Source organism: Mauremys reevesii, linkage group 4 (genome assembly GCF_016161935.1).
Source record: "Mauremys reevesii isolate NIE-2019 linkage group 4, ASM1616193v1, whole genome shotgun sequence".
NCBI lineage: Eukaryota > Metazoa > Chordata > Testudines > Geoemydidae > Mauremys > Mauremys reevesii.
The window spans coordinates 94,504,990-94,531,283 of NC_052626.1; the positions used below are offsets into that span (position 1 = coordinate 94,504,990).

At 42.1% G+C, this 26,294-nt stretch overlaps 1 protein-coding gene across 16 annotated transcripts in view; it reads left to right on the forward strand.

Moving 5' to 3' along the window:
* The window catches only part of PPFIBP2 (PPFIA binding protein 2), a 206,031-nt gene that overhangs the window by 87,922 nt on the left and 91,815 nt on the right, over positions 1 to 26,294 (forward strand). For 10 of the 16 annotated variants that reach the window (XM_039533448.1, XM_039533458.1, XM_039533442.1 and 7 more), the window contains 2 exons: positions 874 to 1,088; positions 22,703 to 22,780. In XM_039533448.1, coding sequence (XP_039389382.1) covers positions 874 to 1,088; positions 22,703 to 22,780 — 293 coding nt within the window. Of the gene's footprint in view, positions 1 to 873; positions 1,089 to 17,706; positions 17,778 to 19,655; positions 19,686 to 22,702; positions 22,781 to 26,294 lie in introns of those variants that run through there. The other 6 variants (XM_039533450.1, XM_039533451.1, XM_039533452.1 and 3 more) reach the window with 4 other exon arrangements.

Consider the following 26,294-nt stretch of genomic DNA (forward strand, 5'->3'; position numbering starts at 1 on the left):
ATTCTGTTTTAAGAGGGTGAGAAAGGATTTGCTAGCAGTCTATATAGCTATGATTCTTTTTTTCTGCCAAAGCTTAGTTTTTTCTGTCATGATTGTAATGAAACCTGTTCTCACCTGGATTTCTTACTAAGGGTACGTCCAGACTACCCGCCTTATCGGCGGGTAGCGATCGATTTCTCGGGGATTGATATATCGCGTCTCATCTAGACGCGATATATCGATCCCCGAACGCGCCCACCCCGTCGACTCCAGAACTCCACCAGCGCGAACGGCGGTAGCGGAGTCGACGGGGGAGCCGCGGACGTCGATCCCGCACCGTGAGGACCCAAGGTCAATCGATCTGAGATACTTCGACTTCAGCTACGCTATTCACGTAGCTGAAGTTGCGTATCTTAGATCGATCCCTACCGCCCCGAGTGTAGACCAGCCCTAAAATACAACAAAAGTCCTTTTTGTAATACAGTAGAAATGAGGCTAGTGTGGGGTCTTTCAACTACATTGTGACATCTAATGGTTGGTAAGGATAATTGCAGGTGGTTTGGGGGTTGTTTGGTTTGTGTTTATGGGGCTATAGCAAATCTATCCTGGACCCACTATCCCTTTTTAAAATGTAGTGATCTGAATGTTACACCTCTGCCTCATTCTGAAAAGGGACATTTATTTGTCTGTTTAAATAACAACTAACTTAAAAATGTGTAAGTGCTATCAGAAAGATGTCATATTTACCTTTTCATTAATTGTTAATAATGCCCACAGAGTAGCATCTGGAATGTAGCTATTGTTGTATCATCGAATTATATCCATAGATTTATTGGAGACCTTTAACATTTTTATAAAAATCTCTTTTCTCCTTCTCTTTACTACTTGTATTAGGTACTAAGGCAGCCACAGAATATGCAAATGGCATCTATGACATTGTGTCACCTGCTCCATCAGTATATTTGGGCACATTCCAAATTTTGCATCTGCTAGAAGACCTGAAGATGGCACTAGAAATGCTAGAGGATCCTCAAGAGAGAGAAGCATTACGGAATCAGATACCGGGGGATACAGCAAGATGTATACGGGAGTGGCTGGAGGAAAACCTGGTGAGTCGTCATGGACAACTTTTCTATCTGATTGGGGAATAACATTGACTGCCGTATCTCATGGTTCAATTCTTTCAGTAATGAAATCAAGCTGCAGCAATCTACTCAAGTTTTAGCCCTTAGAACACTTAGTGGACTTCAGCTGTCTGTACTGGACTAGCGTAGCTGGGGGTCAAAGGTCTCATTTTATGGTGGAAGCATAGGCGCCGACTTATATGGGGCTCTGGGGCTTTAGCCCCATGAATAAATCCCAAGCAGGGGCTCTGCCCCACCAATGTTTTTTCTCCCCTGCTTGGAGCGCCCCCCTGCCGCTGCCGCCGCCGCCGCCAGGGCTGCCCAGAGCCCTTTAAATCCCAGCCGCGGCCGGGAATCAGAGGGCTCTGGGCTGCCTGCTGCAGCGGGAAGCCCAGAGCCCTCTGATTCCCGGCTGCGGCTGGGATTTAAAAGGCTCTGGGCTCCCCGCGGTTGCAGGCAGCCCAGAGCCCTTTAAATCCCAGCAGCGGCTGAGATTTAAAAGGCTCTGGGCTCCCCGCGGTTGCAGGCAGCCCAGAGCCCTTTAAATCCCAGCCGCGGCCGGGAATCAGAGGGCTCTGGGCTTCCCGCTGCAGCAGGCAGCCCAGAGCCCTCTGATTCCCGGCCGGCTGGGATTTAAAGGCTCTGGGCTGCCCGCGCGTGTGGGAGCCCAGAGCCCTCTGATTCCCGGCGGCTGGGATTTAAAAGGCTCTGGGCTGCCCGCGCAGCAGGCAGCCCAGAGCCCTCTGATTCCCGGCGGCTGGGATTTAAAGGCTCTGGGCTGCCCGCCGCAGCAGGCAGCCCAGAGCCCTCTGATTCCCGGCGGCGGCTGGGATTTAAAGGCTCTGGGCTGCCGCGCAGCAGGCAGCCCAGAGCCCTCTGATTCCCGGCTGCGGCTGGGATTTAAAGGCTCTGGGCTCCCGCGTTTGCAGGCAGCCCAGAGCCCTTTAAATCCCAGCCGCGGCTGGGATTAAAAGGCTCTGCGCTCCCGCGGTTGCAGGCAGCCCAGAGCCCTTTAAATCCCAGCCACGGCCGGGAATCAGAGGGCTCTGGGCTGCCTGCTGCAGGGAAGCCCAGAGCCCTCTGATTCCCGGCCGCGGCTGGGATTTAAAAGGCTCTGGGCTGCCGCGCGGGAGCCCAGAGCCCTCTGATTCCCGGCCGGCTCGGATTTAAAGGCTCTGGGCTCCCGCGGTTGCAGGCAGCCCAGAGCCCTTAAATCCCAGCCGCCGGGAATCAGAGGGCTCTGGGCTGCCTGCTGCGGCGGGGAGCCCAGAGCCCTCTGATTCCCGGCCGCGGCTGAGATTTTAAAAGCTCTGTGCTCCCCGCCGCAGCGGGCAGCGCAGAGCCCTCTGATTCCCCGCCGCGGCTGGGATTTAAAAGGGTCTCAGCTCCCCCCGGTTGCAGGCAGCCCAGAGCCCTTTAAATCCCTGCCGCGGCTGAGATTTTAAGGGCTGCGGGCTCCCCGCGGTTGCAGGCAGCCCAGAGCCCTTTAAATCCCAGCAGCGGCTGAGATTTAAAGGGTTCTGGGCTCCCCGCCACAGCGGGCAGCCCAGAGCCCTCTGATTCCCGGCCCCGGCTGGGATTTAAAGGCTCTGGGCTCCCTGCGGTTGCAGGCAGCCCAGAGTCCTCTGACTCCCAGCCGGGCTGGGATTTAAAGGCTCTGGGATCCTCAAGGCTGCCAGCAGCCCAGAGCCCTTTGAATCCCAGCCTCTGTCCGCTGAGTTCCCCCTCCCCCGACCCCTGCCCCACCTGCCCCCCAGAACCACCACCCCCTATCTAAGCCCCACTGGTCCTTGTTCCCCACGGACCCCCTCCCGTGACCCCTGCCCCTAACTGCCCCTTGGGACCTCAGCCCCTATCTAAGCCTCCCTTCTCCTTTTCCCCAACTGCCCCCTCCTTAGACCCCACCCAACTTCCCCCCCCCCAGGACCGCACCCCCTACCTGTCCCCTGATAAACCTCTTAGACTCCCATGCCTATCCAATTGCTGCCTGTCCCCTGACTGCCCCTTCGAACCTCTGCCCCATCCAACTCCCCCTGCTCCTGGTCCCTTGACTGCCCCCCGGACCTCCCGACCTCTTCTCCAACCCCCCAACTGCTTACTGTGCCACTCAGACCAGCGTATCTGGCTCCATGCAGCTCCAGACAGTTGCTGCCATGCTCCCCCATGGAGCCCACAGCCCTCTCCCACCCCCAGCACCTGCCTTCCAGATTTGAACACCTCAAAATTCAGGAGTGCTCAAGCTCGGTTTGGGCAGCTTTTACTTCATTTCTCCCAAATCAGTTTCCCCTGCAAGGTGCCAACTGAAGGTGTTGGAGAACAGAGAGATCAGGTGGCCTCCTAATGCCTGGAAAAGAGACAAAGGCCGGAGGAGGGAGTGTCAGTGCCTGTGCGGACTTCTGGGAAGTGCACGGTGTGAAAGGGGATGCTGTGATGCTTTGGAACATCTCCATACAAAGCCAGTCAGGACTCTGGGGGAGCCTCCTCTCTCGGAGCATACTGTCTCCAGGGCAAGAAGCTTACACCTTCCTGGGTCTGACCTCGGAGCATTCAGCATGCCCTTCCACGTCATGCACTTTCCAAAGTGAGTCTGCCCAGGCTGGTCCTGGGGCAACCAGAGGTCGCTGCACCCCAACTCCACAGTCAGATGTGACTCTCAGCCAGACAGTAAAACAGAAGGTTTATTAGATGACGGGAACACAGTTTAAACAGAGCTTGTTGGTACAGAAAACAGAACCCCTCTGTCAGGTCCATCTTGGGGGGTGGGGAGCCCAGAACCAAGTTCTGGGTCTCTCCCAATTTCCCCAGCCAGCTCCAAACTGACACTCCCTCCTCTGGCCTCTGTGTCTCTTCTGGACAAGGAGGCCACCTGATCTCTTTGTCCCCAACACCTTCAGTTGGCATCTTGCAGGGGAAACTGAGGCACCCACACAGTATTCAGAGAAAATATTAAGAACATTCCCACTTCATCACAACAGATGCAACAAAATATAATACTGTATATTGAAGTAGGCAAGTGCTGCTTCTGACTTTCCACTTTTAATTGACCCTTGTAATCTTGTGGCACTGACGCGTTGTAGCTTCATTTTATATCGGCTTACAGGGCGGGAGCGGGGGGGCACCACCATTTTGGGCCCCACCAAAAATTATACAAACCTGCCACCTATGGGTGGAAGGAGGAGGAGGATGGAGAGAAGGAGGTGGAAAGGAAAGTTTAAAAGTGCTGCCCCTCCTTCCATGCCCTTTCTGTTCCCCTCATCTGGAGAAAAGCAATTGAATCAGGGGATTTGTAACCGGATACAGAACCTTTCACCTCTAGTCCCTGGTTCAGAATGTGACTGTATGCAGTGGCATGTGCTTCTGAGGCAGCTAATATGGAAAGGATTAAAGGGATCTCATATGCTCCTAGCCTTCTACATTGTGGTGTCCCCACTCAGGGGTATCCTCACTCTCCAAAGTACCCCTTGGGTTTATTAAGAGAGGAGAGCAGTGAGCATAGCAGAGAGATTCACTGTTTGCTCCTGTTGCACCAGAGCATGCAAGGCTGGGTTAGGAGGCAGGTTGGGAAATGAGCCACTTGATCATCTAGTTAAGGAGACTGAGGCTTACTGAAGTGGTGATCCGGCCATCAGGCAACCTCTTGAAGAAGAGACCCAGTATAAGTGGGGGAGGAGAAGTGGGTGTAGACTGCCAAAATGCACCTCCCCAAGAAGACATGATTCTGCAGATATGTGGTGATTAGGTGAGGGGGATGAGAGTTAACCAAGTGTTTTCAGAAAGGTTTGTTTGCATGAGTAGGTGATGGCGGTTTCGGTTGGCTCCAACAAACAATTTTGTTCTTTCCTAATTGTGACTCTAGCTTCTGATCCAATGTGCATCACCTACCATAGCTGTCCTGATGTTAATACGTGCTAAGGTTTCTGGAATACTTTCTGCCTTTTGTTTGCCTTTGTTAGCCTGGTCTGTCTTTGAACTGCATACTCTAGAGGTGCAGTATTGTGGTTGGAAAGTCTTTATCTGGGACCTTATGAAAGGAAGGAATGGGAAGTTGGTGCAGTTTTAATGGTTTTTAAAAACGTTAAATTTAATTTTCTCAGTATTGGAATCTGTTGGCCAAATCCTGAGGTCAGTTCTTATTCAGTCCTCCCTCAGGCATACTCCCGCTGAGTTTCCTGGGTAAGAACTCAGGCAGGCTTTCAGGTCTTGGTCCAATGGTAACTAAAGGAAAGTACTTATTAAAATATAAATATTTAGTACTTTATATACTGGTTTTACATTTTCATAACACCATCTAAATGCATTGGCCTTGAACCACAGAGCTCAGGGGAGTTTGGATCTGGGATTTTGCTTTGGGCTCCTCTCTTGTACAAATATGAAGTAAGCGTCACATCTCTGTGAGGCAGGTAATACTGAGAGTGTTATCCTCTTTGAATTTAGACTCCTCTGTTTTCTACTAATCTTGTAACAAATGCACGTTTTCTCATATAGTACTTTCCTCCATATGGGAAATTATCCAAAACAGAAACCACAGTTCCCTTCTCAAAACATCCTTATTTGTAGTTGCAAATCTTGCAGCCCTGTCTAGTACGTAATGAACTGTGTTGATTTGGGTGAAGTACCTGGGCTGTATATGCTCAAAAACAACAAATTAGTGGTAACTTGTACTATCTATATTTGGGTCTCTTGTGAAACAATATTTCTGCTTTTTTAATGTTTTTCACTTTATTATATTATGTTTTGTTTTTACTTCTAAGAATATACCTAACCCTGTGTCTAGGGGCATATACATAACTCACGGCAGCCTATTCAAAATGACAGATTGCAAAAGTAATTTCAAAAACATTCTCTTGCTCAGTGGTGGCAGCTCTGGTGAGGCATCAGGAAAAAGCCTGATCAAGTAAATGTGTACATCGTCCATTGGAAGTTGTCAAACTCCTGGTCTGCTCAGTGAACTTGGACATGAATTCCAGAGTTAAAAGTCATACTCTGAGAACACTTCACTTTCAGCCCTGAGCACTGAAATCAAAAGATTGGTAGTAAAAAGGACCCAGGTGTTTTTTCCATCTTCCATGGTATGTGAGGAAGGTCTCCCAAGATAGCCAGAAACCAAACCATTAAGGGCTGGATTTGAATACCAAAGCAAAGCAATAGCCAGTACTGTCTATGAAGCACAGGTACAGTATGCTTCATGTAGCAAACCCTACCCAAGAGAGTGTCTGTCTGCCATTCTGCACTAAGGCTATGTCTGCACTACAGCTTATGTGGGTATAAATTATGTTACTCAGAGGAGTGAATAAATCACAACTTACACTGCCAGTAGCGCTGGCGTGGACAGCGCTATGTCAGTGGGAGAGCATCTCCCACTGACACAGCTACTGTCGCTCGCAAGGGCTGGAATAGTGAAGCCGATGGGAGAGCCCACGAGTGTATCATCATTTAAAACTAAAGCACCAAAACCTCACCATTGGCATTTTTGTTCAGCAAAGGTCAGTAACTGAATAGGTAGGAACAGAGGGGTAGCCGTGTTAGTCTGGATCTGTAAAAAGCAACGAAAGCTTATGCTCCAATACATCTGTTAGTCTATAAGGTGCCACAGGACTCTTTGTTGCTGAATAAGAACAGAGACTGAACTGTTTTCTCATTGGTGAAATTCATAACCAGAATTCCCCCTGGACACTGTGTGTTTTCACTTCTGTGTCGCCTAACCCTACTGCAACTGTTTCAGATCTTCCGGAGTAATGTAGAGTGGGGATAGACAATGGAAAGTGACCAAAAAAGTCCTCTCTACAGCATTGTTGTTCAAACATGTAACAAAACAAAACAAAAAATCCCTGCCTTGAAGAGCTTACAACTTCTGGAGCAACACCCCTTCTGTCATTGATACTCCCAGTGGTGAATTACTGCTACATAGTTTGCTAAAGTAGTCAAGGCTATGCAATTTGGTCCCTCCAGGCCAGGATTGAAGCTCATTGGCAGGGTGATGAGGGGGTAGCTTTATGACTATTGCCCATGCTATATCTGTTCTATCAGTAAATAGAGACTACCTGTCACAAAGCACTAAATCCACTCATTTACTTTTAAATCTAAACCAATTACCCCCGAAAAGGCTACAGCTATATCTGCTATAGATGTAAGTATATATGGTGCCATGGAATTTAGTTATGTTCATAGAGTGTAAAGCCAAAATAATAACATAACCAGAAAGTTTTATGCCCATCATTGCTCACCTGCATTTTTGTAAGTGTCTATTTTAATCCTTTACTATGGAAAGGATTGGTTGTGACTCCATGGTTCCTTTAAGATGAATTTTGTACTTATGAAAATAAGGGCCTGACCCAGAACCCATCAGAGTGAATGGAAAGGCTCTAAAAACAGACCATTCGCAGTAGTAAAGGTAGTGAGGCCACAAGCTCATACCGTGAGGTTTCTGTTCTCTCTCAACCTGTGATCAGGGAACCCCAAGGTTCCTGAGACTAAAGGAGGACTGTGTGGAGTGATGCTTCTGAAGCTGCTGTTGTTTCTGTAACTTTAAAACGTATCCCAAAGGGTCTGACATAAGTGGATGTGGTGTCACTAGTTGTGGTTCCTTAGTATGAACTAGCTGAATGCAAAACAGACAGAAATGCTACTGAGAACCCAGGTGCACAAAAAGTTCTTGAAGTAACAGCCTCAAAAGCTGTGTCAGTACAGTTTTCAAACAGAGAGGAAGAGGAGTGTAGGTATTTCTGCCTCGCTTTTTTTACTAGACTTCAAATTCTAGACCTGCTAGGACTCTGATTCCAAATACTGCGGGACAAATCTACCCTTCTCTGACATGAGGGTAAGTCAGAACTGAGTTTCACAGGAAATTTATTGGGTGTATTAGATGTAGGCAGCTCATTAAGTAGGGCTTAACATTCTCTTTAACTTAGAACAGGACTATTGTTTTGATAAGGTTAAGATGGAATAAAGCTGTATTAATTGAACAGCTGTAATTACTTACTTACTCAATACAGTAAGAACTGTATTGAGATTCTGTGCCTGTGGGTGAACAGGTCTGTCATTTAGAAATGCTTTGTATTTGTATCTGACACAATGCAAAATGAAAGCTAAGATTATTATGGGCAACTGGCTGTAAAATGACTTTGGATACAGTACCACAGTTATTGCTAAATATTTCAGTAGTGCAAGGACCAAATGACGTATCACACAGCGGATAGTAATTTCAACATTAAAAATTAACTACTGACTGTGCTTGACTTGGTCAGCTAAATGATACATATTTAGTTACCATTTCATTTTGCTAACTCCAAATGACATTCTGCACTGCTAATGCTTTTTTGTGTGTTAGGCTCTGCAAAGATCATTTCTCCCCTAAGAATGTTTGGATCCACTTCACCTGAGAATAATTCTAACATGATTTTTAACATGAGTGACAATCTAGTTTCATAGATTGTAAAATGTCTGTAGTTAGTTTAAACCACTTCACCATGGAGCATTGTACATTGGCCATTAGAAAGCTGCTGACTCTTGAAAACATGGAAATATTTTCCTGACCATATTCACTTTGAGAAATGCAACTATGGCAAACTTGATAAATCTATTTGCCAGATGGTAAGGAAAAAAGAGTAGAAAAATCTGAAATACTATACATATTTTTAAAATTATTTTATTTCATCTCTCTTGATTTTAACAAGTGCCTATTTATTACTCTGGGTGCTTCCACACTAATTAAAAACATCCCATTCAACAGATTAAATAGAACAGCCTGCCCATAAATTCTTAGCTAGTACTTATCAACCAATAAGAGCTCTTTAATGAGGGCCCATTCATGCCTATTAAAGTCAAAGGGAGTCTTTCCATTGACTTAGTTGGGTTTTGGATCAAACTACTAAGCCCCAGTTCAGCAAAAGAATAAAAAACAAGCTTAAGTTTACAAATGTGTTTGACCCATTGACTTCAAAATTTTAAATGTGCATGTGCTTAAATACTTTGCTTAATTGGGGGATTTGGTGCCAAATCCCTCTGCTCCCCACTTCTCTAAATGCGACTGAGATGGACTTTTCAGAATTCTCATCCCATAACATGGGGATATTACTGCTTTGCAAAGCAACTGGAGATTGTGATGGGTTCCCCCTGGGTTGCCACCTGGAACTGGGGTACCACTGAGCCCCCTGGGTTGCCACCTGGAACTGGGGTACCACCAGCCTGGGCTCCCTCTCTCACTGTACTGCTGTGACAAGCTGCAAAGCCCTCCAGCCTGCACTTTCACCAGCATTCATACAGGTAGGGACACACCCAGCTGCAGTTACATGCAGGCTCTCTTCCCAGCCTGGGACCCCAGAGCAGTACGGTCCTGCCCTGGTCAAATCTGGCCAGTATATGGGTTTAATACCTGGTCTGCCTCTCCCTCAATGTGAAGAGAACAAGGCACACTTGTGGTAACTAAGCAGAGATTTTCCCCAGTACTCCAGTCAAAGCTCACTGGTTTAGATTAAAACAAAAACAACTTTATTAACTACAAAAGATAAATTTTAAGCGATTATAAGGGATAGCAAACAGATCAAAGCAGATTACCTAGTAAATAAATAAAAAATGCAAACTAAGCTTAATACACTAGATAGATTGGATATGAATTAGCAGATTCTCACTCTGAGATGATACAAACAGGCTGCAGATTCTTAAGGGGCAATCTGCACTTGCTTTACAGCTTCCAATTCCCAGGCATTTCATACACAGGTTAGAAATCCCTTTAGCCTGTGTCCAGCACTTCCCCCAGTTCAGTCTTTGTTCCTCAGGTGTTTTGAGGAATCTTCTTGTGTGGGAAGTTAAGAGTCCCAGATGATGTCACTGCCTGCCTTATATAGCTTTTGCATATGGTGGGAACCCTTTGTTCCAAAGCTTGATTCCCAGACCAGTCTGTGGAAAAATACTGACATCTCAAGATGGAGTCCAGCATTATGTGGCCTGGTCACATGTCCTTGTAGAGTCATAGCAGCCATCACTCACAGGCTGGCTGTAGCATTCTCAGGAAAGCTCAGCAAGTGGGAGATAAGCTTCGCTCCTAAGGCCTATTGTTTTCCCTTAATGGCTCATTGCCCTGAATAGGCCCTTTCCAGCTAGCTATCTAGACTGAAAGCATCTTGTCTAGTGGGCATTACCCAGGTGTAACTACATTTGAAATACAGATACATAGTCAATATTCATTAGTTCAGGTACAAAAATGATCCCTGCATACAAATAGGATAATCATATTCAGCAAATCATAACTTTTCCAATGACACCTCACATGACTTATCTTGTACAAAATGTATCATCATGATGCCATAATCCTATCATAATAGTATCACTATGAAGAATATGGGGTGCAATGTCAGAGAAATATTTGGGCGAGTGTCATTGTATAGATGGAAAGGATTTATATAATTATAATATTGTCCACTGGTAATAGACCTTTCTTATTTGTACAGAAATTTAAGGGACACTGTGCGGTCAAATTGACCCAAAATATGGATTTTATAAAATATAGCTTTTACCAAACTTGATGCCAATAATGTTTTCCTCAAACTTATTTATAAAATTATTACAGAAATATTTTTTATCAAGTAAACACTACCCTGTTCACAACTCAGACACTGCAGAGTTATATTAGTGCATGAGGATCTGAAAGTGAAATTAACTATGCTTTTCTGAAAAATATGCTCTTGTTCAAACAGGAATTAATGCAGGAAAGTTCTAAAGCCTGTGTTATACAGGAGGCCAGACTAAATGATCACAGTGGTCTCTTTTGGCCTAATAATCTGTTAACTATAAATGAAAGATATAAAACTACCAGTCAGTTTTCATTGGTCAAACTGAGAGAAATGCAAATAAGTGAAGTGCATAAATAGTGGAAAGTAAATTAAAGGTTCAGAATTCTTATTTTATTTTAGTGATCTAAGGTGTTAGCAGTAACATAGGTAAAAATTCTATTTTTGCAAAAATAATTTATTATAGCTTAATCAGTGTCCTTTTAAGTGAGTTGCATACAATATCAATGTTTGATTTGAAGGTTTGGCCGATTTAAGGAAAAAAATGAAAATTTATAGAAATGTATAGTTTATCTGCAGCTGACTCTCCCACATTGGGATGAGGATAGACACTCTTATGTGTAGTGCCAATCGAGACTGATACATTTATCCGGAAACAACTTGACTGTAGAACTTAACTGTTGAGAGGCATCATGAATCTAAATATAGATTGATCTCCCTAGCACCAAGTGGAATTAGCACACATAACATTGAAAACTGATCTGCAGAGAGACTTTGGAGAGTAAAAGAGAGCCTTTATTTTGCATTCGTTTTCATTCATCTATTTTTTTGACTTAAAACACAATGCTGGGATACCTTTTCTGCATTTTTTTTTAAATTTTTTTTTAGTAGAAAACATAGAACCCAGTTCTGAGATGCACTCTGACTCCTTTTCATTGATCTCCCAGCAGAAAGTGGCTCAAAAGCCGGCCGATTTGGCCAGCTGGGAATTCCCCCTGTGTAGGTATAGAGCTGCTATATCAACTCTTCTAACAGCCCTTTAGAAGTGTGGTCAGGGGAGAGAAGTGGTAGGAGCGTCTTTACATTTCAGCTATTGCTGAATGCCAGACAGCATTGGCTCCCCCATATAAATAGCCAGGGCTTGATGTGGATACTCTCTAGTACAGATATGATTTATTCTAGGTTTGCCCTGTGTGGAAATGATAAATCTTCAGAAACTAACATTACAATCATTTACTGTACTAGCTATTCAGCAGAGATAGGAAAAAATCAACACTGTGCAAACAAAAGCCACAAGTTAGAAGTCATCTTACGACCAATGGGGCCAAACTGGCTCTCTTCAGATGTTTGCCCAAAAAGGAAACATTGATTCTGTTTTCCACAGTTATTTGCACCCATGTTCTAGCCAGCAGTGCTGTCCCACAGTCTCAACATGACCACCTCTCAGAATTCCTGCCAGGAATTGAGCAGGAGGATTCACAGTGTTCAGAGCTAGATTTGGGGTGTCTATAATAAAAATGTAGAGTTCTCCCCCATTTGAAATACCTCCTCATGCCTCATAGGGCTTGTAGCGGGGACTATTCTGTGTGTTTTCAAGAACCCATTGAGGGACATGCACATTTGCCTTTAGAAGGATTTTGAATATTGGATCTGGACAAATCCTATGTATCAAAGTCTCAGCTGTCGTCTAGTGTCTTTTCCCCTTGCAATAAGCAGCTGACAAATGTGTATAAGTTCTTTTCTCCTTGTGCCTAAAGCTCCGCTTGCTGACAGGTTTTCATTTTATATATCATCTGATCTTGCCACTGCAATTTCTAGCTCTTCCTATTGACATAGTATGATGCACTGCTCTAATTTTACAGATATTGAGGTTTAAAAGTAATTTGCTGTATGTGAGGAAGGAGGCTTTTGTTGAAGGAATTGTTATCTATCAAGGGCTGAATAAGGAGGGATTTATTTTATTAGATCATGAAAACTAGATAAAAACTAGGGGTGCCACAACTGTGAGATAGAGATAGCCATGATAAAAATCTGTTTCTGGATATCCAATGCTGGATTTGGAGATCTTACTGGAATTGTATAGAAACAGTATAGACCTAAAGTATTCTTGCTTACAGCTGTCGTCCAGTCATTCAATCTGTACAAAATGTATTTGGGTAATCTGGCCTATCATATCTGCAAGATAACACGATATCTCCCCTATTAAAGATAACAGTATCTTATAATTCACGTCAAAAGCATAACATTGCCTGTGGAGGTGCACTTCGACTTTGGTTCCAGCTAAATATATTTTCAGGTTTTATCATCTTTCCAGTACTGAATAGCTAAAAAACCTAAATATTGTAGCTCATATACACATAAATAAAACAAGATAGGTTTTGTTTACAATCTGAGTAAATGCTGAAGTTGTTTTATTTCCTATTCAACACTGGAGTGAAAGTTTTAAGAGGAAAATAACCCAGACTGCACTCTATCTCACTTAGTTGGAGGAAGGATCACACTGCTGCCTGATATACTGTAATAATGATACAGTATAATTAATAATCATAGCACTAGGTACATAATTTATATAAATGTTATTGTATTAAGTATTGCTAATTCCAGGTCCTATAAAAGACTGACTTCTTATTTCTCAGCGCATAGTGAATCTAGAATCAAAACAGATCTAGAAACTAGGTGTCATTCCCTGCCAGGTTATAATAAAATACTGTAGGTAAGCCTTTGCCCAGTTTTTTAAAATAAAAAAATAAACTGTAAAACACGAGGGTGTGTGAAGCCTCAAAATGCAATTATTAACACAGTCCATTTTATCATGTCACTTATTATATATTTCATAATTTCAGTAGTACATGGAAACCTGTCAGGCGAAATACTGCAAGCCTGAGCTGGTAAGTCAGACTACTAGGAGAAATTTTTACATTAGTCTCATCAAACATTTTCCAAGTTCACATTTTCCATATTGACATACCTTTCCCTAGCTGGAGCAGACCTGCTGGTTTTGGATGTCCATAACAAGAGTTTTACATTTGATTAAAAGGTAAATGTTTTTTTAGTTAATTTTACACCAAGGCTAAGTATTAAAATTTCCTAAATTCTGCATTTTTATTTTAAGTAAATTTAATGAAACCTCAAATGTAAATTGTAGCTCCTTTGTGACTGGGTCTGAAAGTGTATTTCAGTATGTGGCAAAGAATGTTTGAAATTGCCAAGAATGTGCAAATGTCTATGAATGAACAAGTAAATAGTAACTTCTGTCCAAGCACTGGTGATACTTTCTTTATGTAAACTAAGAGAAGAGAGCCAGTTATGCTAGAACTACCAGGAAGGCGGCCGAGTGTGCTATAGAGCTATGGTATAGTATGACCTGCAATTGGGAAAGGCTCCAAAGTGTCCTGCACCTGCTTCAGGAGTTATGTTTTCATCCAGCATATGTAACAGGAGCCTGGCTTAATCATGCTGGCTTAGAAAAGAGGAAGGGATTAAAAAAACTGTTTGATGTCCTTTGCAAGTTAAAAGTCTTGTGTCCTGACTACGCACTGATGCTTCCACATGCAGAACTCCAAATAAGCACTTAAGAGGTTTTTAGTTCCAAAATCAAAATTGTTTCTCCTTCTGCCAACGAGACAAGCTGCTTGCTCCTTGTTTCTGCTGCTTCTTAGTCCAAATATGCTATAATGTACATCATTTGTGTTGGGCTTGTCATCCAGGGAGTGTCACTTGGTCTTAACCAAATTGCTGAGAACCAACTGTTGGAGATGCCTGTTCCTGTTTCTACAGTCATTTCCCATCACATGTAAAAGGGCTGCTGCCTTTTGCTCAAATGGCCTGATTTTCCTTTTCAGCACATTTACACTCCCACTCTACTGATGAGACGCACCACACCCCAGGGTGACCAGATGTCCTGATTTTATATGGACAGTCCCATTTTTGGGTTTTTTTTCTTATATAGGCACCTATTATCCCCCCACCCCCATCCCGATTTTTTTCACACTTGCTATCTGGTCACCCTATCACACCCCCTTACCACTCCCTATCTGCAGACATAGGGTTTTGGATGCCTAGGGCATTTTCACATTCAAAACCTGCCAGTGAAACCTGATCCTGGCCCGCTTCCCCCCAGTCTCCAAGGATATATGTAACTTCTAAGGCCTGCCCAGCCCAAGCAGTAGGAGGGTTAAGCATTGGAAGCAAGAGGTGGAGGACAGGCTAATGGTAATGCTTGAGGTGGTGAAGAGAGAGAGTTTACATGGGCTCCCTGACCCACAACTCCCATCTAAGTCACCTCTCAACCTCTTCTTTGATAAACTGAATAAATTGAGCTCATTAAACCTCACATAATCTGTGCTCTTAGTTTCTGAATGTATTATCTTTTGCCTCTGGCTGTATTAAAATGCATTTTGCTGGATTGTGATAATTTAACTAGGTGATTCAGTTCACTGTGTAACAGTAGCCTGTCCTCGCTATTTATTATCCCACCATTTTTTATCTTCTGCAAACTTCACCAGCAAAGATTTTACATCATTGTCTAGAGTGCCGATGAAAATATTAAATAGTGTTGGATCAAGAACTGATCCCTTGGGGACTCTGTTAGAAACAGTCCTACTCATTGATATCTCCCCATTAACAACTACATTTTGAGATCTGTCAGTAGAGCAAGTTTTTAATACATTTAATGTGTGCACTGTGAACTCCATATAATATAAGTTTTTAAATCAAAATGCCATTTGGTATTAAGTCAAATGCATTGGAAGAATCCAGCTATACTGTATCAACACAATTGCCTTTATCAACCAGATCTGTAATCCTGTCCAAAAAGGGGAAAAAAAAAAAAAGTTTGTTCAACAAGACCTTCCTTCCATGAAACGAAGCTGACTGGCATTTATTTTTTTTAGCCTCTAATTCTTTGCTGATCGAATCCCAAATTAACCATTCCATTATTTTACCTGGGATTACGATCATGCTAACTGGTCTTTAGTTCCCTGGGTCATCCCTTTTTAGAGTGACCAGATAGCAAGTGTGAAAAATCAGATGGGGTGGGAGTAATAGTGGCCTACATAAGACAAACCCCGAATATTAGGACTGTCCCTATAAAATCAGGACATCTGGTCATCCTATCCCTTTTACTCTTTTTTTTTTTTTTTTTTTTTTTTTTAATATTAGAACTACAGTAGCAGTCCTCCTGCCCTTTGGGAATTTCCCTAGTTTTCTAAGGTTTGTTATTTTTTTATCATTAGTGGTTCAGAGAACTCCTGAGGTAGTTCCTTTAAGACTCCTGGGTGTAAATTATCTGGGCCTATTGATTTCAAAATGTTTAATTTTAGCACATACTGCCTCACATCTTTCTTTGTCACAGATAGTAAACTTTCTATTCCATCCACAACATCATACAGGATGGATACATCCTCCTGCCTTGTTCTAAATGCGGAATAGATATATCTGTTGAATATTTCTCCTTTTTTACATCACTATTCATAGTTTTACCATCTGCATCTAACAATGGACCTATGCCTGACGTAGCATTTTTCTTGTTGCTAATATGTTTTAAAAATGCCACCTTATTATCTTTACCCCTATTGGCCATTTATATTTCATTGATTTCTTTGATTTCCCTTATCAATAGCATAGTTTTTTAATCTTGTATTCATTGCCATTTACTTCCACTTTTTTCTACCTTTTTATTTATTTAGATATATAATCCTCTTAACCAAGCTTCTTTCTTGCTCAGTGTAGTTTTTTACACTGTCTATGGACTTGTGGCTTTTTGGACATCCAGTAGGATATCCTTGAACAATTCCCAGTTTTCATTAAAACTTCCCACTTCAAATTTAATTTTTATGTGCCCCATTTCAGAGGGATTTGTCCTCAGAACTGATGCCCCCCCCCCCGTCCCCTTCAGATCTGCTGGAGGCTAGAGTCATGCATATAGAGTTCCTGAATCTCTGTATTGTTTCCCCCCCCCCCCTTTCTCCGACCTCATATGGCAGCATGGCTCCAATAGGAGCACAATTCACAGACATTTTTGCTGGGTGCCATCCCAAAACATCACAACAGGTTTGCTTCAGAACATGTAATAGAACAATGCTGCCAAGAATGACCATCTTCTCAGCCCTAGAGAAGACAAACATGACATAAAGCAAGCATTCCCTTCTTTCCCCAGCCCCACAGGATCTATGGCTTTTTGTTTCCCTTCCACTTCTGGAATTAGATGACAACATTGGTCTCTTATTTATACCTCCTGCAGTTAAGAGCCTGGAGAACACTGATCCTAGTAGATTTAGAAATGTATTGTGGCAAGTCTGTTTAATGTTTGATATGGGATTAAAAGATTATTTGAGTTTGTAAAAGCAAATGTAATGCTTCTGAATATAGATTAGTACATAGCCAGAATTGCACAGGGTAATAGCAGTGTGGTTTCCATTCATTATATATTAGGCAAGACATTCATGTGGATCTCTCCCTTGATCTGTTTTGAAAGTGGAGGAGTTGATATTGTAACAGCAGTAGCTGTGATCAGTAGGTCTCTTCTGAGAATTCATTGGGAAGGGAAGGCATTTTGTTCAATGGTCTCTGGCAACAGACAGTGGTCAACAGGAACTTTGCTATTTTTAAGATTAATGTTTCAGATTATATTCCCATATCTGCTGTGTATTTTTGGGGAGGGGGTATAGGCAATAAAGTTTCTTGAGAATAATCTGGATTGAATGTAGGATTGCCTGTTCAATTTTTAAAAAAAGGAATATTTAGAAGTTGACATTGATTTCTTAACAGCAGATATAATGGAGCGATATAATAGTAGCCTGATGAAAATACTTCCAAACTAACATTTCCCACCAGCTCATCTTTATACACCTGAGAGAAACCAGCCCATCTTCCTAGTTAAATGAAAAAATATGCTGATGAATCTTGCTTTATTCATTTGGTACTTGAAACGCTTTAGGGCCAAAGCTCAAACAGGAGAGAAAATCCAGCTTTCAGGTGACAGGCTAACAGCAAGCATGTGACTGTTTGGAATGTACTTTGTCAACATTCCTAGCTGATAAGGGGCTGACTGTGTGTAAGATATCTAGAAATTCAGTCACAGTATTACCTTTTACTCAGGAAGAATGACTGTGATAAAATCAAGGCGCAGTTACATGAAATCTGAAACAAATCATTGGGCAGGAATAAGGTATGTTACTAATTTAAAATATTCTTTATAGCAAGAGAGAGATTGTTCACCTGTCTGTGACTATTGTATTTAGACAGTAATAAGCAGGGTAATGCAACTTTCCTTGAGCATAATTAATTGATTCCACTGCTGTCAAGCGGTGACATTTTGAATGTGAGAAGTTTTAAAGAAATTATGATTGGACTTAATTGACTAATTAAAAGCATAACATGGCGGGGGGGAAGCTTTTTAACACAGGCAAGTTATTTTTAAAAATTATCTGAAATGAGGGAGGTTTGGAAAGTTATCTGAAATGAGGTTTGGAAAATGATCTGAAATGGATAAAGTTTGGAAAGTCTAGTTCCACACAAGTAGTACCATGTAATGTACACCTGAAGCTCAAGATAAAATTGTAACTAAATGCTGTTGTCCTGCATGAAAATATGTTTCAGAACTTTCAAATCTCTTTATCTCAAGCTGTAACAGTTCATGTTTTTAGTTCCAGAGATCCCCAGTATGTCAGCCAAGATAGTGGCTGTCACATATGGGCATATTTAATTTATGTAATATACATAATATAGACACATGAGAAATTAGAGTTTTTATGAGATTTTAAATGATATGGAGAGTTGATGAGACAGACAAATATAGGAAGGCTGTGAGTTGCCAACTCTGACTGAAGCTATTCCGGAAGGTTTTTTTCCCCACCATGACGTAATGTCCTTTTCTTAAAATCTCCCAGGTTGCTTTCAGTAGTCATTGGGAGATCAATGCCGATTCCAGGCCAGTCCTGGAGGCTTGGCAACCCTAGATGTTCTAGATGTCAAGAACTGCAGAACTACTAAAAGAAGCCTTTCCCACCAACAAAGGCCAGCCATCAGTAAAGTCTTATGAGGCAAACCTGGAATGAAAACATAAAATATCCTAATTCTTTCAAAGTGCTATCACAAATGGCTTGCCATTCTGTTACATTGTCAGAGGTTTGCTTGTGCCTTTAATCATACTAGCACTTTTTAACATCACTCATTCTTTAGAAGTCTTACACATTTATAGAACAGAGCTTCTTTGGCCAAAATAACAAGGAGTCCGGTGACACCTTAAAGACTAACAGATTTTATAGTCTTTAAGGTGCCACCAGACTCCTCATTGTTTTTGTGGATACAGACTAACGTGGCTATCCCCTGATACTTTGGCCAAAGTCTGTCTGAGGAGGAGTTGAGATAACATGGCACCACTCCTTTAACCTCTCCAACTGCAGAAACCCCTCCATATAGAATCAGAGGACTAGAAGGGGCCTTGAGAGGTCATCTAGTCCAGTCCCCTGCACTCATGGCAGGACTAAGTATTATCTAGACCCCAACAGGTGTTTTGTCTAACCTGCTCTTAAAAATCTCCAGTGATGGAGATTTTTACTTGAGGCCTCTGTACTTTGAGGTGTAGCTAAATGAGGCAGAGCCAGACAAGAGTTAGAATCTCAGGTTAGGAAGGGACCTCAGGAGGTCATCTAGTCCAACCCCCTGCTCAAAGCAGGACCAAACCCAACTAAATCATCCCAGCCAGGGCTTTGTCAAGCCTGACCTTAAAAACCTCTAAGGAAGGAGATTCCACCACCTCCCTAGGTAACCCATTCTAGTTCTTCACCACCCTACTAGTGAAAAAGTTTTTCCTAATGTCCAACCTAAACCTTCCTGTCATAAATAAACAGATCAGGGTTAAGGTCTCTTTTACCTGGAAAGGGTTAACAAGCTCAGTAACCTGATGAACACCTGAGGACCAATACGGGACAAGATCATTTCAAATCTCTGTGGAGGGAAGCCTTTGTCTGTGTTTTTTTTGTTTGAGTTGAGTCTCTCTTGGGAGCTAAGGGAGTCCAGACATCTTAATCAAGTCCTCCCAGGTTTCTGCAGTATTTTTCATCTATTCAGTCTAGTGAGTATTAGAAAGGCGTACTAGTATTATAAGTTTATTTCTACATTTGCAATTGTGTGTTTTGCTGAAGGAATATCTGTATTTCTGTTGCTGTTACTTTGCTTTTACTGAGAAAGAAAGGGGGAGGGGGAAATCTCTCCAGGTTATGAGTTAGACCCTGTGTATTGTTCCATCCTGGTATTACAGAGATAGTGTACTTTCTTTTTGTTCTTTTAATAAACTCTTTTCTTTTTAGGACTTGATTGATTCTTCTCTTGTTTGCATTTTCAAGGGAAGGGGAGGGGGAGGTGAGTCCCTCTTTGTGTTGAGTCAAGGATTTGACTCGGTGTGTATCTCTCCGGAGCAGACTGGAGAGAGGGAAGGGGGGGAGGGGAACTGGCTGTTTCTCTCTCTCTGGTGAGATTCAAGGGGTTTGAATCTGGGTTCCCCAGGGGAAGTTTGGGGGACAGGCAGTGTGTTACCCACTTTAAACTTAACTGGTGGCAGCAGAACTGGATCTAGACTAAGATTAGTTTAGAGGAGCCCATGCAGGTCCCCATCTTGGAACCCAAAAGCTCCAAGTGGGGGAGAAGACCTATGACACTCCCCCTCTGCAACTTGAGACCATTACTCCTTGTTCTGTCATCTTCTACCACTGAGAACAGTCTAGATCCATCCTCTTTGGAACCCCCTTTCAGGTAGTTGAAAGCAGCTATCAAATCCCCCCTCATTCTTCTCTTCTGCAGACTAAACAATCCCAGTTCCCTCAGCCTCTCCTCATAAGTCATGTGCTCCAGCCCCCTAATCATTTTTGTTGCCCTCCGCTGGACTCTCTCCAATTTATCCACATCCTTCTTGTAGTGTGGGGCCCAAAACTGGACACAGTACTCCAAATGAGGCCTCACCAGTGCTGAATAGAGGGGAATGATCACATCCTTTGATCTGCTGGAAATGCCCCTACTTATACAACCCAAAATGCCATTAGCCTTCTTGGCAAAAAGGGCACACTGTTGACTCATATTCAGCTTTTCGTCCACCGTAACCCCTAGGTCCTTTTCTGCAGAACTGCTGCCCGGCCATTCGGTCCCTAGTCTGTAGCAACGCATGGGATTCTTCCATCCTAAGTGCAGGACTCTGCACTTGTCATTGTTGAACCTCATCATATTTCTTTTGGCTCAATCCTCTAATTTGTCTAGGTCCCTCTGTATCCTATCCCTACCCTCCAGCGTATCAACCACTCCTCCCAGTTTAGTGTCATCTGCAAACTTGCTAAGGGTGCAGTCCACACCATCCTCCAGATCGTTAATGAAGATATTGAACAAAACCGGCCCCAGCACCGACCCTTGGGGCACTCCACTTGATACCGGCTGCCAACTAGACATGGAACCATTGATCACTACCCGTTGAGCCCGACCATCTAGCCAGTTTTCTATCCACCTTACTGTCCATTCATCCAGCCCATACTTCTTTAACTTGCTGGCAAGAATACTGTGGGAGACTGTATCAAAAGCTTTGCTAAAGCCCAGAAATAGTACATCCACTGCTTTCCCCTCATCCACAGAACTGGTTATCTCATCATAGAAGGCAATTAGGTTAGTCAGGCATGACTTGCCCTTGGTGAATCCATGCTGACTTTTCCTGATCACTTTCCCCTCCTTTAAGTGGTTCAGAATTGAAAGTTGTCTTTCAAGGAAACATACTGCTTCAAACTCCAGGTTGTTCCTTGCACATGGTGGTGCCATTGTTGGCAATGTTATTGGTCATGGGTTCCCTCTTTCTGCTGTTGAATTCCCTCTAAAGGCAGAAAGAGTTTGGCTGGAGAACCTGGAGGCAATGGGCATCTGTGTGAGTGCCCTGAGACCTGCATGGGTGTGAGGATGTCATTGTTGACTCAGCACGGGGGAAAACTCCACTCCCCAAGCCACTTGATGCAACATAACCTCGGTACTCATAAGGCATCATGGTTTTTTTTCCAGAGGTTGACATGACCTGAATCCTGTCATTTAACTTCTTACAATTTTTAACATATTTTTGTCCAAAATAATTCTCTCTTCATGTGGAGTTCTTTATTGTCCAGGTTCTAAATCTAGTGAAATCTAAAAAACTGAAACTGGAATTCATAAAGAAAAATTAAGTCGCAGCCATAATACTGTGTGTAGGCACTAGGGGACACCACTATCACAGGCAAAATCGCCTGAGACTTCCCCTCTCAACAGAACCATTGCTTTGACTATACATTGATCTTGGCATTGCAAGTTTGAAACATTGCCATGCTATGTGGTTTCAGCTGCAGTAGAAAACGACTGTAAAAAGCTGGGGGCGTATCGTTGTTCTTTGTAAGGATGAAGCTTTGCCCCTTCTGGCAAAAGTCTTGTTCATAGAATATTTAACTCATCCATAAAGGTCCTTCTTGAACCCCTTCTATTTTTACAGTGTGTTCTGTGAAACAGGGAAGTAATTCAAAGAGCAGGGATTATTTTTAGGCTTAACCCCATCTTAAAATAAATTGAGAAGCTGAGGAGTGTTATGATAAACACAGAGTAAAACAGAGACAGGAAATAGGGGGTCTTTGGGTAATGAGTTCCAGCCACTCTTGAAACAGAAAGCCAGGGAAGGCATTACTTGAAAATAGTTTCTGTATGAGAGCTTAGTAATTTTTAGCTTGTTATTTTGCCATTAATAGGAAACAGTTACTGCAGGTTTAGACTACTATGGAAGGCTCCTTTTTTCCAAGAGACCATCTGGCATGATGCATCTTTTGAAGCTTTTAGAATGATGTTGCTGCTTGTCACTAATTGTGATCTGCACTAAAAAAAACAGATGCTCGGAGGGGAGAGTCTGAAGTTTATGCAGTTGTGGGTTGTATATACATCCGTCAGCAGAGTTTGGGATAAGCCTGAGGACAGAGGCAGGAGATTTAAGAAAAATATGGACACGGATTCATGCTCTTAGAGGTGGGGGCGGAAAGGGGGGACGGAGTGATTGCATTCTGTAAGACAAAGCTCTATCCTCTGTCTAAAAAGTTCCTCTTAACCCAGGAAATATTATTGCTGAGATGGGCCCAAAGCATGGATGGTGAGATTGATATTTACAAGCACTTCACGTGGCTAAAGAGGGTAAGTGATTTGTTGTGCTCTGTTGTCTCTTTGTAAAGACTTGTTAGTAACAGACTTTGACTTTTGAGCTTTGTAAGGAAAAACATATTTAGTGCCTCAAACTTACACAGTTGCCAAGTTCTTCATGAGACTCTAATTATAGGCATACCTCCATGAGGGGGGGAAAATCAACTCTTTGTGCTTAAAATGAAACTCTGAAATCAAGCTTTGAACAAATGGAAAATAATATTTTAATTTGGCTGTTACTGAGATTGTAAACATACAGTATGCTTCCTTTATAAGAGTTTATGGTAAGCAATGAGAATATGTTGTTGATAATTTGTGATAGAGGGTATTTGTGTCAGTAGTTCATTTAATTAGCTCTTTCTGCATAGGTGTAATTGCACGGAACTTTGAGGGAGGGAGGGTTACACACTTGCCGTCCAGTGTAGTTTATGGATTTTAAAAATAGAATAAATACAGTTGAAATCTTAATTTTATGGTGAACAGTCTGAACTTAACAAAGTTATTTCTAAATGGGATTTTTTAAAGTTGTCTTGTCTAAAAGTAAAAGTGCAGAAAACAGAATTTTCCTTTTCATCTAAGAATTAAGTGTGTTTCTAGTGGATTTTTATAATTTTATTGTATCCTTTCCTGACACTATTCTTCAGTGTTTAAAGATAGCAATAAATATTTTTTTTGTATAAAAAAACTTTTTTAACTTTCCAGAAATAGTATAGCATTTAAAGTCTAATTTTATGTTTTTGTGTAAATATGTTCTTGCAAATACTATGCATTCTCTTAAAGAATCAAATAAGTATTCATGCCAGTACAGTTTTCACATTGTCTTTTATTATCTCAGTTTTTGAAATGTCTGGCTACTGATTTTAACTACTTGTATATTTTATATAAATAAAAATAAATAAATATGTAGGTAGAAGTCTATTCTGTATGTGAAATGTGAACAGGATCTGCAATTTTCATTGACTTCTTGAATTCATGGAAAGCTTCACAATATTATCTCAATCTCTGATAAAGGCTGAAGCTTGAGAAGCTTGATGTTCAGTCAGTTTAAAAAAAAAATGTGGAAAATATTTGCTTCAGTCCCGGAGGTCCTTGTATCTTTTCAGTAGGGGTATGCAGCAGGAAATGGCAGTTGGTAATATTATACTATCAGAGGTTAGCCTGTGTTTTGCACAATTAAAGCAAAGATAAATAACTTTTTATTACTGTTTACCTAGGCCAGAAGTTAAATCTTTCTACTAAAATAAGTTCTCAAGCAATACATTTCCCCCTTCCTGATAAAATTTCATCTCTCAGATCTTACATATGCCAAGTAAAGGCTTGTGTGCAGTAAATAAGATGTGCAACATACACTTTATACTGAGGCCAATAACACATATCAGTTCTCTCTAATAAAATAGGAATGCTCAAGAAGTAGCTTTCTGTAAGCTGGACTCCACAGTGATGAATTTTAAATTCCTTAAGGGTTAGCTTGGAAACACCATTAATCTTTTGTTCCCAATGGTAAGGAGTGCTTAACACTGTATAATGCTTTCATGGAAGAATTAATTCTTGAAACAGTGGATATATTGGGATTATTTCCAAAAACAATATGCCAGAAATGTATGCACTATTAATATAGTGCACACTTGATAATCTTACTTTACAGAAATGAAAGTATAATGACATACAGTAGTTGTGTGTAATTCCTTTTATGTTGATGACTTTAAGGCAGTGTCAATACTTCTCCCTTTTCTATAAATGGTTCTTAAAGTGTGGAAGTGAATGGAAATGGAGAACTGCAAACAATCTTGCAGTGCTCCCAGAAGAACCTGAGCTGTTGTGCTCCCAAATTCCTATGATAAGTGATAAAATGTTGCAACAATCTAAGTGATTTATTGAATCCTCGTGCCCCAGAATCCCAGTGTTGTGTCACATGTTCTGGTACCAACTGTGATGGCATATAAAGATTTCAGATCCTGTAATCGTAAACTGATGCTCTTTGGCTGATAATAAAAGCACTTCTCCTACGATAAAGAACAGTTTCACCATGCGTATAAAACACTTAAGGGAGAAGGATCAGTTTTAATTTTACAAGAGGTTAGGTGGCAAAGCTGGATTTTCATTACAGTATAAAGTCTGTGGTCTTGAACTGGATTATGGGAGTGCAGGGACAAATGTAAAATTGCAAACCCCAGGCAGATAATGCAGCTGATGTTTTCAGATTCTCAGAAAATCAGAATCAGTCCCTTAACAGCAATCTCCTGTAGCATTTAACTTGTACAGCTGCGAGTGCCAGGTGATAGCTGGAAGGAGAAAAACCACTTAGTTCAAATTGAAACAAATGTTACCACAATCCAGGTGTATGTACTGTACTTTCCTATCAGTGAAAAGACTCGTTAAGACAGCAGTGCCAAGACGGGCCCTGGGCATTGGCTGGGTAGCAGCAAAATGAAGGAGCAAATCAATGGAGCCAAGAAACACAGCAGCCTGTTCTCAGTTGTACCGTAGGCACAGTTAAAATGTTTTCTTTTTGCCTTTTACTGATAGGAAAGATATTATCAGTTGTAGCAATATTCCCTATAATAAGCACAGGGAATAACTCCCCAAACCAGTAGAATCTTACCTACTGATGGAAGGGCAAAAAAGTAATTTCACTGTGCCCTTTGCACACTCAGGAAATTGTTGATAGGAAACAATTTCACAACCAGCAGACATTCAGTCTATACGGACTAAGAAGTTGAATAAGATCTGGCAGATATATGTAACACTACAGTGGTGGTGAAGGTGGTGGTACGCGGTGTTTCAGTCTGCCATTTGAAATTATGGAAACATTCTAAGGGACCTTGCTACCTAAAGACAAAAGAGAGCCCATCAAGATATACAATTGTGGATGTTTCTCACACAGCACTAGTTTGTGGAGACTGCCGCCTCTTTCAAGCCATTTTACAGAAGGCTAGCCCTGTGACTCAACCCATCATCAGTTAGGAAAGACGACATGGTCTCCCCAATTAAACCTTCCATGACAAACTGAGGAAGCTGGGAGTGAAGAGGAAAAGAGGCTCCCATCTAGGATAAGGTCAAAAGATACTTATCTGTAGTATGAACTCTGTTCAGTTCCCATGAGGTGAGGGAGGAAGTTCTCCCACAGAATTTTACGATTGCTTCCAAAATCATCACTCTTCCCCATTTCCCTTTTGCTTTCTAGTATCCCTTCCTCTGACCTAAGTAGAACCCATATTTCTGCAATAAAAGTGTGATCCCCATTGTTGCATATGGGAGTGTGTGTGCGCACCGATAAGTGGTCAGCTAATGACATAAAAAATGTTGATGTTTTCCACTATCTTTGGGGTGAGAGTTGTCTGAAACTGTTAGACCTTCACTGGTCTAATTAATTTAGTGAAGGATGTGAGAGGGAGCAGAATGGACAACCCTCTCCCATTTGTTGGCCGGAAAGGATAGGGAGCGGGGAAATAAAATATTAGATTTTCCAAATACCAGCACATCTGCCATATCCAGCCATCCAGTTCAG